General features: G+C 35.7%; 1 protein-coding gene across 1 annotated transcript in view; it reads right to left on the reverse strand.

Moving 5' to 3' along the window:
- f13a1.L (coagulation factor XIII, A1 polypeptide L homeolog) overlaps positions 1–15,255 on the reverse strand; it is an 88,409-nt gene that overhangs the window by 64,098 nt on the left and 9,056 nt on the right. The window contains exon 3 of the mRNA XM_041566278.1: positions 252–440. Within this exon, the coding sequence (XP_041422212.1) occupies positions 252–440 (189 nt within the window). The remainder of the gene's footprint in view (positions 1–251; positions 441–15,255) is intronic.

Genomic DNA, 15,255 nt, shown 5'->3' on the forward strand with positions numbered 1-15,255 from the left:
CCCTTGTATCAGCAATATCCAAAGCAGCAAATAAACATTCACCTACAATCTCTCCCTTATTAATTTGGAAACCTATTCGATAATGGCCAACCCTGATAAATTTATGTAAGCTAAGTAATAAGTTGGAAGACATAAGTCACAGCATAAATGTCAAGATGTAAAATAAAAGAAAATAGATGTATAAGGGGAAAGTATAAAAAAAACATATTGGTTTGAAAAGCTGTTCATAAACATTTATGTAATGGTCATACCTATAACATATTCTATCCAAAATTGGTCCTTTTCTGGATTGTAAGGCCGGTTAAAATCTATCTGGATGTCAAAAGTCTGTCCACGACGTATGATGAGTTTGTTATTGTAATATCTGTCAGTATGATGTTCCCGCTTATTCTTTTCATTGGTCTGCTTGAACAGATGAATATTTTGGACTTCGAGGTAATCTGTAATAAAGAAATAAAAAATTACATTTACCTTTATTTTATGATTCTCCATGAGATAAACTGTTAGAACATGTCTCCCATTGAACTGAATCATAAGCATCATAATAAATTCCCACGGTTTTATGGGAGACAGATGCTAATGCTAAGCCTATTTACTTAATATGGGCTACTGGCATTATCCAAAAACCTTTCATACTCATATCTTTTTACTAGTACAGGTATAGGATCTGTTATCTCCCCTAGGCTCCATTATAAACAAATAATCCAAATTTGTAAAAAGTATTTCTGTTTTCTCTGTAATAATAAAACAGTACCTTGTACTTGATCCCAACTAAGATATAATTACTCCTTATTGGAAGCAAAATCATCTAATTTAATGTTTAAATTATTTTCTAGTAGACTTAAGGTATGAAGATCCAGATTACAGAAAATCCATTTTCCGAAAAAATCTAAGCTCCCGAGCATTCTGGATAATAGGTTCCATACCTATAGTACACTTTTGCAATGGTAAATTATCCATATTTCTCCTTGCTGTAAAAATAAGAAATTACCAAACTTCTATAATGCACACCAAATAATCTTTAACCTTGAGAAACTAAAGTCCTTAATATAAGTGGGAGCTTCCCATGGGCATATATATACTAAATATACTATATACTAGTATATAATAAATATCAAAGAAAATGACAAAAACCTATTAAGGAGCTACAACCTAAGCAATATATACAAACATCTTAGTTCTGCAAAAAATGTATATATAATAACTAACCTCAGACAAAACCACAAACACATTTTAAAAATTTAGCACAAAGGGTAAATTGTGAATCATTAGTCAGACATCGAGCAGGGTCATGTATCCCAGCCCCAGTTCCATCTACTGACAGAATAATGTTGCTGAGTTCCCTCGTACATCAAAATAATGCACAGGACTGTACAAACAGTAAATACTAACTATGTTGGAAACGTAAATTATATATGTAATGCCAAGGGCATGTGTCTAACATGGAGCAAGTGTAATATCAAATTCAAATGAATCCCATATATACATAAATATAAACATATACCCTGAGACCCATATCCAAGCTGAAATAATGAAATGTATAGATCAGGCTGGACAGAAACTCTCAGCAGATCTCACCATCATAACAAAAAATCTAGGAGAAAAATTTCTTCTCCTCCAATCTCAATCTCAAATCTTAATCTCAGTCTTGATCATACATTTTTACTTAGTAAACCATAAAATAAAATGTTTTCATTGATTTAAATCTGACCCATTGATTTAAATCATTGATATATTGCGCCCCGATTCAAATCAACGAGATAACTAAAGGGCGAAGTGGCCGACGCTAGCAATACTTTTTCAGAAATCCGCAGGGACATCTAATTGTATTAGTAAAATAACAGGCGTAGAGGACAATTCGCTAGCGAAAGAGTACATCACTAGGAAGTTTCATATCATGTATGCTGAAAAGTTATAAAAATTTTAAAAAAACGCTGGCGTTTTTTCGTATTTTAAAGTGGGATTGTGTTTTAAAGTTTTAACTGTTAAATATTTTTGTTTTAATATTTTTTTAACCATTTGAGGGACATGCCACATTAGTTTTAGGCTCATGTCTAGGACTTTATTTTGCTTCCTTGGACATTTTAAATAATAATTCAAGCATTTGGATTTCAATAAAGACATCTGTACCCGACCTATTCAAATTGACCTAAGCATAACTGTACTAAAGAAGTTTTGGTAGGTAGAAATGAACGTTAGCAAAAGTTCACTATGAAATGCTTGCGCTGACGAATTTATGCTAGCGAAACTTTGCCAGCGTTCGGCTGCTATGCAACTTTGCATTTTGACGAATTAGCGTATCTGCTGCGAATTAATGTCTGACGAAGTGGTGCAAAGTGTGGCAAAGCCTTCTAAAGGGAAAATTCTCCTTTTAGTGAATTTTATATTATTTTTTATATTATATTATTGTATGCTTTATCACAGCTCATGAAAACTTATAGGCAAGATTCAATTTGAGGAGAAAAAACTTTTCCCCTAATTCATTTTTTTTTTCCAATTGAGTTTTCATGTGATAAACAGTGAAATGCCTTTTTTTTTCTCATTGAATTGCATCTGGCTCTATGGAAATAACTGGAATATCTGGCCCATATATCACTATATCACTAGAAAAGGTTGTCCTAACTTTGCAGGTCATGTTTTTTTTTTTTTAAATCTGCTTTCCACTTGCAAGTGATTGGAGTCTTATGTTGTGGTTTGCTGTTAACTGAATAATCTGTACACCCACTGCTTTAAAAACATATGTAATACAGGTCTGGGACCTGTTAACTAGAATGCTCAGGAGCTGGAGATTTCTAGATAAGAGATATTTTAATCAACTGGATCACCAATAAAAAAATATTTAATTGATTTTCCTACAATAAGATTAACTATATTGTAGTTTGGAACAAGTACAGTGGGCTCAATGGGAGATGGCCTTCCTGTAATTCAGAGATTGCTGTATAATGGGTGTGCAAGTAAGGGAACCTGTATATATTCCAGGCCATTGAATAATTCCTTTTACTATACAGTAGTTTAGTAAATATGTAATAGCTTACTGCTGGCTTTACACAATAGCGAGTTTGTTTTGTTTATTCCTTGCAGCTGTCAGATTTATATTATGCTGTAACCTGATGAATTATTGAAACTAATGGCCAATAAAGCCTTTTAGTTAAAAAAAGATCTCTATAGCAGTAGCTGGAACATGGGACTACTATTAGCCTGGAGGTACTGCAACCTTATGATATTTGAGGCTTCCATCTGTCATGCTGCCTCCATGGAACTGATTGGCAGCAGTAGAGGCAAAAGCTCTTTATTGTCACAAGGACGTTGTATCCCTAGGCTAGTATGGTAGCCCTGTGACACACAGTTGTTACTAAAAGGCTTAGTTATTCTTTATACGATGGAAGCAATGGGCTTCTTATTTCTCTATTTCTTTTTCTAGCAGGATGCATTCCATATTTGAGAAAGTAAAAAACAGAGCCATAAAAGAGAGACCAACTGATCCTTGTTATTGGAGCTATTTCAGCATTTCTGCCACTCCTTCATTGTCGGAGTCCTGTTCCCACTCCAGGCACTGTTGCTAGTGGGAGGTGCAGCAAAGGCTACCAACCTCTGTTTCCAGCTTTTTTTGAGAGCTCAACAATTATAGATAGATTTGGCAAGACATATCATTTGGGAAATTGCATCTATTGCAAGAAGGTGGGAGCAGTCTGATCACCTAATGAAACTTCTTTCAGAACACTAACACAATATCAAACCTATTACAGGTATGGGATCTGTTATCTGTAAAGCAGTTATCCAGAAAGCTCTAGACTCCATTTAATATCCAAATGTTTAAAAATGCTTTCCTTTTTCTCTGTAATAATAAAACAATATCTTGTACTTGTTCCAAACTGAGATAAAATGAATCCTTATTGAAAGCAAAACCATCCTATCGTGTTTCATTATTTTCTAGTAGACATAAGATTCATTATCCAGGTCCTATACATTCTGGATAACAGGTCCCATATATGTATAAGCATCATAACATGTATACATGCCAAAGCCAAAAGAGTCATATAGAATACATTAACTTGATTAATACATTTTTTTACTTCCACTTGAAGCACTACAGCAGGGCACTAGGACCACATGAGGATATATACTGCATGCTATGGTACATCTGTTATATGCTGCATGGCTGCATGTCTTATGCATTTTGACTTTATCTTATTGATGTATGTATCTTTTAGCCATATGGGAGTTTTTACTGCTATGTTCCTTATACACATTTGCTTTCCACTCTTTCATTTTATTTACACATTTATAGTTACCGGGTTGTCATATTCAATATAATATCTATTTATTTTTACCTTATTTAAGTATTTCTGGAGTATAACATCTTTATACAGATACTCATAATATATGCTCTAAGTATAGTGGCTGAATTATTATTTCATTTACTCATTCTACTACATTCCCTACCACCATATTCCCTCCTTTTTCAGTGTGGAAGGTACAGATGTGCCCATAATTCTTATTATTATGATACCCTTCCCTGCGAAAACTCATGATAACTTACTCATCAATCATCTCATCGGCTACATGTCTCTGCCTCAAAACAATGCAAAGTTCCCGGATACTCTGGAACTGGGAAAATACCATAACAGCATTACAGCTATTATGATTCTACCATCAGTAGATTTAATTTATTACTGCTGACAGTAGAGCAATTAGGTTTTTTCTTTAGTTCACAATTCATTTTTAATGCCGTCTTCACAATGCTAAGGCTCTGAGATATATCTCCCAATGTGGTAACAATGTAAATGACATGCTTTTTAATGGCTTATTTACCATTGCTTTACAAAAATAAAAAAGCAATGTATTTGCTAAATACAGACGTGCAGCTCCTCTCAAGGTTCCTTTGTTTTCACCATGAATTATCACAATCATTTGTCTTTGGGTATCTGTATTGCTGCTGCCTTCTTCAGAATGGCAAATGAGTAATTGAATGGTATATATATTTTTCAGAAAACAAATTTCCAAATTGTTATTGCCTTTAACAAGGAGGTTAGGTAGATCAACAAACATATATGGTGGCAGATGAGCAAAATGATTCAATAGGTTTAGAAATAAAAAATTCATATTTGTGGATATGGAGAATTCATTTCTTCACAAGATTCTGGTGTCCTTGGCACTAAAATGTAGATTGACTTTGCCACGTTAAAGAACAGTAAAACCAAAAAAAGTGAAAATGTTTTACATGCATTTAATTACTGTTACCCTGCACCAAAAAAAAAATTTGTATGTTTGCTTCAGAAACAATAATAATGTTTTAGACATAAGTTACGGTGTAGTCACACGGGCAGCTATAAAATTGGAGAGAAAAGGTTCATGTTTAAGCAACAGATAAAAAATAAGCTTTGTTGAATACAATGGGTTTAGTTCTTACACAGGAAGATAAACAGAAATCTCTAAAGGAGAACAGAATGAGAAGCTATCCTATCTCAGATAAAATAATCGGCCAAATTAATCTCAGTTAGAAAATGTTATTTTATGTTTTTTTCACATGAAAACTTATAGCCGAGAATCAATTTGAGGAGAAAGAACAAAATTCTTCCAAATTAAGTTTCTGTTTTTCACCATAGACTTCAGTAAAGTTTTCATGTAACAAACAGTGAAATACTGTAAGTTTTCCTCTGTGAATTGCATCTGACTCCATGGAAAAATCTGGAACTGAATGAGGAGATAAGCTTTTCTGATTGCCACTAAATGGTTTATTTTTACCTGCTCAACCAACTGATATAAACTTTAAGAGGGTGATTTATCAAAGTTCGGATCCAAAATTTTGCCAAGATTCATATTTCTATGCACAAAAACTCACAAATTAGAGTCATATTTTCAAAAACTCAAAAGTTTGATATTTAATAAGCACAAAAAACTCGAATGTAAAACTTCGGCATCTAAAATCTAGCAAGTTCATGTAGAAGTCAAGGGGACTTGTCCTAGGCAATATTTAAGGCATTTTTAAATTAGAAAATATATTATAATATAATAAATTTTTTGAGCTTGTAAACTCACAAATTTGAGTTTTCTAAGGATATAAATCTGACAAATTGTATTTGAGTTTTTGTATTCAATCGAATTTTTTACTATTGTATTTTTTAATAAATGAGTTTTTTTAAAATAGTGAGTTTATTTAAAGTAGAAAAAACCTCACAAATTCAAATTTTAATAAACAGGCCTCTAAATGTAAGAATTTTTTTTCACTTTTTGATGATACTAGCAATCTTTTAAAGACTCTACAAACCATGAAAAGTGACCCACATGCTCAACAAGATATTTTTAACTAGAGGACTTTTATTGTTATTTTTTATTTAAGTAATTAAAGTGACCCTATAATCATCTATGGATTAAAATAATCTAAATTAAGGGGCCTATTTTTAGAGGGAAAAAAACATTTTTAGACATTCATCTATGGATTAAAATAATCTAAATTAAGGGGCCTATTTTTAGAGGGAAAAAAACATTTTTAGACATTTATTATACCCCAAAGCTGCTAAAAATCAGAATCCAAAAATACTCCAGCTAAAACCTGATGACGTCATGCAGGAGTCAATGGCAGATGTCCCTTTTACAATTTGAAGATGTTTCTTGACATCGTGCACTGGTTTCTGTAGGATAATCTGAAAAAGTCAAGATTTTCGGGCAACAAGTCGTATGATTCAAGCGTCAAATTAGAAAAAGTCATACGATTAAATTGTTGCATGATTTTGTCAAGACTTTTCCCGCATCAACTTTAAATAGCCCAATTAGTCTGGCCCTTATACAGCCATGTACAAATCAATTATAGCTTTAAGTTGTGCAGAGAGGCCTTGCACATGTTGTCCCATAGTGTAACATAAATGCTACAATGCTTAACCCTCGTCAACATATAACCCAAAAAGAGGAATTTGCCTAATAAAAGAAAACATAATTACAAGCAACATTCCAATATAAATGTATTAATTTATTAAAAAAAATGTTAGTGCTTTTTAAAGTTATTTGTCAAAACAATTGCTACTGAAAGCCACATTTATCTAACTCCTGGTTACTTTTTAAGCAATGTTTCATAACTGTTAGGGGCCTTATTTCTAGGAAAAAAAAACCTCAAATTTTTAGAGATTTATTATACCCCAGAGCTGTTAAGAATCTGAATCTGAAAATACTCCAGTTTAAACACATCGAGGTCATGTAGAAATCAACGGCTGATGTCCCTGAAGATGTTTCTCGATATCTTGATGCTCGCTGCTTTCAATCCGATAATCCAATAAATATGAGCTTTTAAGGTTATTTGTAAAAAAATTGCTATTGAAACAGCATTTGCCTAAATTCTGGTTGTTACTTTTTAAACAATATTGCAACAGTCTTAGGGGCCTATTTATTAAACTTCAAATTTTTCTGTTTGAGTTTTTAAAGGGGAAAAACTTAAATTTTTATTTTACCCCAAAGCTGCTAACCCAAAAATACTCTGTTGAGGTCACGTGGGAGTCAATGGCAGATGTCCCTGACATGTCTCTTGACATTGTGATCCTCGATGGTTTCCGTCCGATAATCCAGTAAATACGAGTTGAAATATTTGAATTAACACATGATTTTGTTGCAAAGTTTTTTCGCATTGACTTTTTCAAGCTGATTTTTTGATAAATGAGTAAAATTTGTGGATGTGATAAATGTGAGGTTTTTTTTTACGTTTTTTAAGTAAATTAAGTATATTAATAGTAAAAAGATGGTTGCGAGTGTGGCTCTTTTAAATAATGGTACCAGTATGGTTGTAACAGACACAGAAAAGGCAAATGTGCTAAATCAGTTCTTTTCTTCAGTGTATATAATAGAGCAGTCAACGTTCCCAGAACCGCCTCTTAGCTGCACTGTTGGCTCAGCTCAGACTTGTCAGTGGCTGACTAAGGATATGATTCAAAAAGCTTTACTAAAAATGAAAGTGAACATGGAGCCAGGGCCAGATGGAATACACACTTTGGGTTCTAAAGGTGGCCATAAATGGAGAGATCCGCTCATTTGGCGATGTCGCCAAACGAGCGGATCTCCCTCCGATATGCCCACCCCAATATCGGGCCCTAGGGCCCAACGATCGGATCCTAACGATGTCTAACGGGCGGTCGGATCGCGGGACCGCATCAACGAACAGATGCGGCCGCGATCCGACGGGATTTTTAGTCCCTTCCGATCGAGATCTGGCCAACTTTCGGCCAGATCTCGATCGGGGAAGCCCGTCGGGGGGCCCCATACACGGGCCAATAAGCTGCCGACTCGGTCTGTCGGCAGCTTTTATCTGCCCGTGTATGGCCACCTTAAGAGAGCTTAGTTCAGTTTTAGACCAGCCTCTATTTCTGATTTCTTCAGACTCACTTTTATCTGGTATGGTACCTTTGGATTGAAGGAAAGCTGACGTAATTCCTATATTAAAAAGGAATTACGATTTCAGCCTTGTAATTATAGGACAGTACATTTGACATCTGTGGTGGGCAAATAATTTAAAGGCTTGTTAAGGGATCACATTTAAAATTTTGTCCTAGTGAATGGCATTATGAGCAGCAATCAGCATGGCTTTATGAAGGATAGGCAGTGGCGTAACTATAGAGATAGCAAACCTTGCAGTCCCGGGCCCAAACTGTGGGGTCTGCTTCCTCTATAATTGATAAAAATAAACCACCTCCCCAGCCGCTCTCTCTTACCGGCGAGGAAGGGGGAAGTAAGTCGGGCAGGAGTGGGTGGAGGCAGGGCGGAACGTGGGACGGTCAGAACTTGGGTAGGGCAGAGGTGAGACAGGAAGTATGGGGATTGGAGTGTGCAGCCCTCTGAAGATTTTTTTGCAGGGGGACTGGCGCACTCTAGTCCACTTTTATTTAACTTGTTCATTAATGACTTAGGGTGGGTATTGTAGGTAATGTATCAGTGTTTGCAGATGACACAAAACTATGCAGCCCAATTAATTCCATCCAGGATGCGACATCCTTACAGTAGGATCTAGAGAAACTGGCAAGCTGGGCAGCTAAGTGTCAGAAGGGACTCAATGTTGATAAATGTAAAGTTATGCCCCTGGGATGTAAAAATATGCAAGTCACTTATACCCTTAATGGGACTGCACCAGGCAAATCCATAATGGAAAAGGGCCTTGCAGTCCTTTATTAATAATAATAATAATAATAATAATAATAATAAATTTGTAAAGCTAACTTGGGCTAGGCAGACCAAAAGTAGTTAATGTCCAGCTAGTGCTTAGAGCATGGGTTACATGTGACTCAAACAATTAAGGCTAGGGCCTTCACTAAATGGAAGATTTCAGGTGTAGTGTAGTGTAACTACAACTACCACAGGCTACTGTGCAATAAAATAGGAAATAATGGATGCCAGGCGGTTCTTGTGGTGAAAACAAAGGAGTAACAATTTATTTGTTCAAGACAAATATCCCACAGGTTTACTTACAGTCAAATAAGGTATAGGCAGATATAAGATCATAGACTAGGACAAGTGGATGAGACAGCTGAGGAATGTGACTCCCATAAGGATGTAGTCAAGTAGTAAGGGAATTCCTTCAGGCAGATGTACCTTGAAAGTTGTCTGGATCCCACCCAGCGGAGTAAGGACACTATCACCTGTGGTCCCTTCACTAAAGGCTAGGAGCATTGGGAAGCTACTCCCTGCTACAATCCCGATGGAGCACAAAGCTGCTCTTACTATCTGTACTCTCTATCTCACTCTCCTAGAGAGACTATCACAGATCTAATCCTGTTTCTAGCTAACCTCGTTCATAGGTTTCCCTGCTCCCCGATAGGGCAATGGCTTTACTGGGCCTTGGTGTACCCAGGCTCAATGGGCACATCCAGCTGGAAAGGACACCAGAAGCCAAAGAGAAAGAGCCACCCCTTTCCATGCACTATATTAGAGTGTGACAGGATGTGGTCATCAGACCTCTTGGCCAATAACTGGACAGATGAAAGTAATCATGGGCTTGTACATGGGCTTGTATACAGCAGCTAGGTAAAAGGAGGGAGAGTAGGCAATTAAAGCCATAAGGGCATATTAACCCTGTGGGTCCCTACACAAGCAATACCAGTCAGCAGCTTCAAGGGCAAACAAGGTCTTGAGCTGTATTAAAAGGGGGAAGAGGGGTTATTCTTCCACTGTACAGAATAAGCGCAGATAAGGCCCCATTTAGAATTTTAGAATATGCACTGCAGTTTTGGTCTCTAGCGCTCAAACAGGACTTAATTGAATTAGTCAGGGTCCAGAGAAGGACAACTTAGCTGGTAAAAGGCATAGTAAATCTCAGCTATGAGGAAAGACTGGCCAAGTTGGGGCTGTCCACACTGGAGAAGAGGCGCTTAAGGGGGATATATAATATATGATAACTATGTATAAATATATATGGGGATTGTACAATAACCTCTCTAATGCTTTATTTACCAGTAGATTCTTCCAGCTGACAAGAGGACACCCATTCCGATTAGAGGAAAGGAGGTTCTAGCTATATATTCTATAGGGATTTTTTATAGTGAGAACTGTGAAGATGTGGAATTCTCTCCATGAATCAGTCGTACAGGCTGATACATTAGACAGCTTTAAGAAGGGGTTGTATGGCTTTTTAGCAAGTGAGGGAATACAGGGGTATGGAAGATATCTTATAGTACAAGTTGAAACTGGTCCAATTGCCATCTTGAATTGGAGAGGCTTTAAATGTGTTTGCCTTTCTCTGGATCAACTTGCAGTTAGGAAGGTTATATATATACATATATAGATTTAAAAGATTGAACTTGATGGCTGTGTGGCTTTTATCAGCCTAACTTACTATGCTATGTTACAAACACTCCTTTCAATAGCAATATTTAAGCTTTTCGAAGGGTTAATAAAGGATAAGATACTGGACTTCATAGCAAATCATAATACTATGAGTTTGTGCCAGCATGGTTTTATGCGTAATAGATCTTGCCAGACTAACTTAATTTCTTTTTATGAGAAAGTAAGCAGAGACCTCGATTCTGGGATGGCAGTGGATGTGATTTACTTAGACTTTGCTAAAGCATTTGATACAGTGCCACACAAAAGGTTACTGGTTAAATTAAGGAATGTTGGCCTGGAACATAGTATTTGTACCTGGATAGAGAACTGGCTAAAATATAGACTACAAAGAGTGGTGGTAAATGGAACATTTTCTAATTGGACCAGTGTTGTTAGTGGAGTACCACAGGGCTCTGTACTAGGTCCCTTGCTTTTCAACTTGTTTATTAATGACCTGGAGGTGGGCATTGAAAGTACTGTTTCTATTTTTGCAAATGATACTAAATTGTGCAGAACTATAGGTTCCATGCAGGATGCTGCCACTTTGCAGAGTGATTTGTCTAAATTGGAAAACTGGGCAGCAAACTGGAAAATGAGGTTCAGTGTTGATAAATGCAAGGTTATGCACATTTGCAAAAATAATGTAAATGCAAGTTATACACTAAATGGCAGTTTGTTGGGAGTTTCCTTAAATGAGAAGGATCTAGGGGTCTTTGTAGATAACACGTTGTCTAATTCTGGGCAGTGTCATTCTGTGGCTACTAAAGCAAATACAGTTCTGTTTTGCATAAAAAGTGCATTAACTCAAGGGATGAAAACATAATTATGCCTCTTTATAGGTCCCTGGTAAGGCCTCATCTGGAGTATGCAGTGCAGTTTTGGGCTCCAGTCCTTAAGAGGGATATAAATGAGCTGGAGAGAGTGCAGAGACGTGCAACTAAATTGGTTAGAGGTATGGAAGACTTAAATTATGAGGGTAGACTGTCAAGGTTGGGGTTGTTTTCTCTGGAAAAAAGGCGCTTGCAAGGGGACATGATTACACTTTACAAGTACATTAGAGGACATTATAGACAAATAGCAGGGGACCTTTTTACCCATAAAGTGGATCACCATACCAGAGGCCACCTCTTTAGACTAGAAGAAAAGAACTTTCATTTGAAGCAACGTAGGTGGTTCTTCACAGTCAGGACAGTGAGGTTGTGGAATGCACTGCCGGGTGATGTTGTGATGGCTGATTCAGTTAATGCCTTTAAGAATGGCTTGGATGATTTTTTGGACAGACATCATATCAAAGGCTATTGTGATACTAAGCTCTATAGTTAGTATAGGTATGGGTATATAGAATTTAATTAAAAGTAGGGAGGGGTATGTGTATGGATGCTGGGTTTTCATTTGGAGGGGTTGAACTTGATGGACTTTGTCTTTTTTCAACCCAATTTAACTATGTAACTATGTAATATATAGACAATTAATTAAAAACCATAGAACATTTCTAATGAATATATATTGCAAAGTTGTTTAGAAGTATGTTTTCTTTTATTAGGCAAAAAATTATTGTTTTTGTTGACATTCCCTCTAGCACAGCAAATATTGTTTTGTTAAAACTCGAGTTTGAAGAAAAAGTTGCGTTAACACATTTCCCTAATTTCACATTTTCCCAGATTTTACAGTATTTTTCCTTGGTCCACTGAAAAACATAAAATGCGGGTTCTATTGTATATTTATTCAGCTGTAATTTATTGGACACTTACAAAATATATAATGGTTTTGTTTAAGTATGAATCTTGAAACTTCTCTGAAGTTTTATCACCATGTTGCTCACATACAACAAATAAATACAATTTCCTATTAAGGTCTTTAAATACAGTAGTTAGCTGTTTATTCAGCAGCTCTTCAGTTTTAGAATTTCAGCAGCATTCTGGTTGGTAGGGTCTTGTATTCCTTAGCAACCAGGCAGTAGTTTGAATAAGAGACTGAAATATAAATAGGAGAGGGACTGATTTGATAGTTAAGGAATAAAAAGTAGCAATAATAATAAAAGTCTTCTCACAAAGCAATATTGACCCCCATTTGAAAGCTGGAAAGATGTAAAAGGAAGGTGAACCAACCATTTATCAATTCTTTTTCCCAAAATAACACTTGGATTGCTTCAGACCTGGCAATATTATTTTATTTCATTTGGGAGGGTGAAAGCTTTTTTTGGGCAGAGTAAAAGAAGAACTCATTCACATTTTAATAAAAATTGATTGTTGAAGTTGATATAATGGGATGTCAGTAATATTTCACTACTTTGACCAATTTTCATTCTAAAATTGATAACTAATTTGGTTGTAATTTAGCCATACGTCTTTTAAACAGGCATTTTCACCATCAACAAAAAATGATGAATGGAAAAAGCAGGAGTTACTACACTGGCAATTTAGAAAAAATAGCCCCTAGCATTTAATGATAGGGAGGACTCATTCCCCTCTTGTTATCTTTGGTAAGATTTATTATCTTGGAATTCGGGTAGTAAGGGTTCTCTTTCATATATCATCAAGGCTATTTGAGAGATCTGCTTAACTATTTGATTGTCCCCTAGTGGTTTAGTAAGTACCCATTGATATATTTGTGTCTTTGTGTGGTTTTTAAAGCTATTCGTTTGACCTTGCCCACCTGCCTTGGGGATTGCATTTTTACAGGATTTAGGTTGCTCTATTATGGATTAAAGGGTGCAGCAGGGAATGTATTGATTAGGTTAGTAGGCTTGAGGATGTGCTGAGTAAGCGCTGCTTGTTGAATGTTAACATGGAATCTATATCATCTGGTTTATTTTCTATGGTTCCATGTACATTAATTATTGATGCTCGTGTGAAGCCACCATTCTTTAATAGTTTGTCAAGAACTATACACTACACATTATTTACAAACATGAATTTATTTGTTATAACACTGAAATACTTCTTAAGTAACATTTTTATGGAAATATATATTTCTAACCTTTCTTTATATGGCTGAAGACCCCATGGCACAGCACATAGCACAAGATATATATTTATTTATATATAACATTAAAAAAGATGAGCTCAAAATAAATAGCCATGTGGCAAAATAGAAAAAACAACATCAAAAAATTATCACCAGACATCTATGTAATATGCAGACATCACAGTTTTATGGACTCTCTTTTAAACAGTAATTCTGATTTTTTTCTGTAGGTCAATGTAATATCCCCTGCAACATATGATTGCTTAGTTACTAGTCTATTGTGCCATATACTACAATATCAAAAGACCAAAAGAATACATTGTCCACTACTTAAGGTGTTTCTTCCCATAAGCCGTCTTGGATAAATCAAATGTAAGAAGGGAGCTATTCTAGTTATAGGTGACACACAGTGCTGACTTTTGCTGAATTTCAGATTTGTGACCTTTGATTGATTCTTCCTAGGTTAAAAAACAAAAAGAGCGACAGCAACCTGATACTTTTTAATCATTCCACAAACAGGTCCCCTTTGTCTACACAGAAGAAGAATGAGAAATATAGAAGTAATTTTCCAATGTAATATTTATCTTTCAGTAAAGGTATTAACGTACATTAGGCAATTTATATAATGAGTATGTGACCCTTTATATTAATATCATTATTAATAGTATGATGAGTGTATGGGTATATGAATTTAATAAATGAGAAATTGCTATATTTAATTTTGTAAAACAAAGAATTTTAGCAATATATAATTTGACATACTCTATTGTGAACTAATACCAGAAAATTCAAGAGATTCTTCTACAATTAAAGGTCAAAGTAAAATGGTTTTAGATTAGTATTGTATTAGTGGCTGCAGCGTCACTTCCCCTACCCATCAACCATATTCCTCTTTTTTTACAGCTTACTATATGGGTTCCCTGGTGCAGCCATACTCCACTTCTATCATGAAAAACCATTGTTTTACGACCCCATACAAGACACTAGTAGCCAGGATGTCCCACTGTACAGATGTCCCAGATATAAAGAGGTAAGCCACACAGATGGCCAGAAGACATAAATGAGGTATTTAAGTTTGGAGGCATTGGTCTGCTGGCCATGATATAAGGCTGCTGTTCTATGAGAAGTAGAACAACCCCCGATGCCTTCATACTGAAAAAAACACAAGTTTAATTGGAAGTTTAAAATCTCTCTTAAACTGCATTACAATTATGTTATAAGGTTTTATATTATTAATATAAATGCATTTATTTATCTTTAATTTAACTATAGAAGTTATTATCTGTAGAGTTTAAGGCTTAAAATTATTCATATATGTCCACAAGTGCAGTTGTGGTCCCTGCTATTTCCCCTTGCATCAGAATGTGCTTCTTGCACTTCTGTATAGTTGTACACGGCACCACCCATTCCTTCCTTCTTTCCTTTCCGAATCAAGCCCTGCTGCACCTATTGACGCATGGAAAACTTGGAGCAACTGCCACCTTCTGACCA

The sequence above is a fragment of the Xenopus laevis genome, chromosome 6L, assembly GCF_017654675.1.
Source record: "Xenopus laevis strain J_2021 chromosome 6L, Xenopus_laevis_v10.1, whole genome shotgun sequence".
NCBI classification, from domain to species: domain Eukaryota; kingdom Metazoa; phylum Chordata; class Amphibia; order Anura; family Pipidae; genus Xenopus; species Xenopus laevis.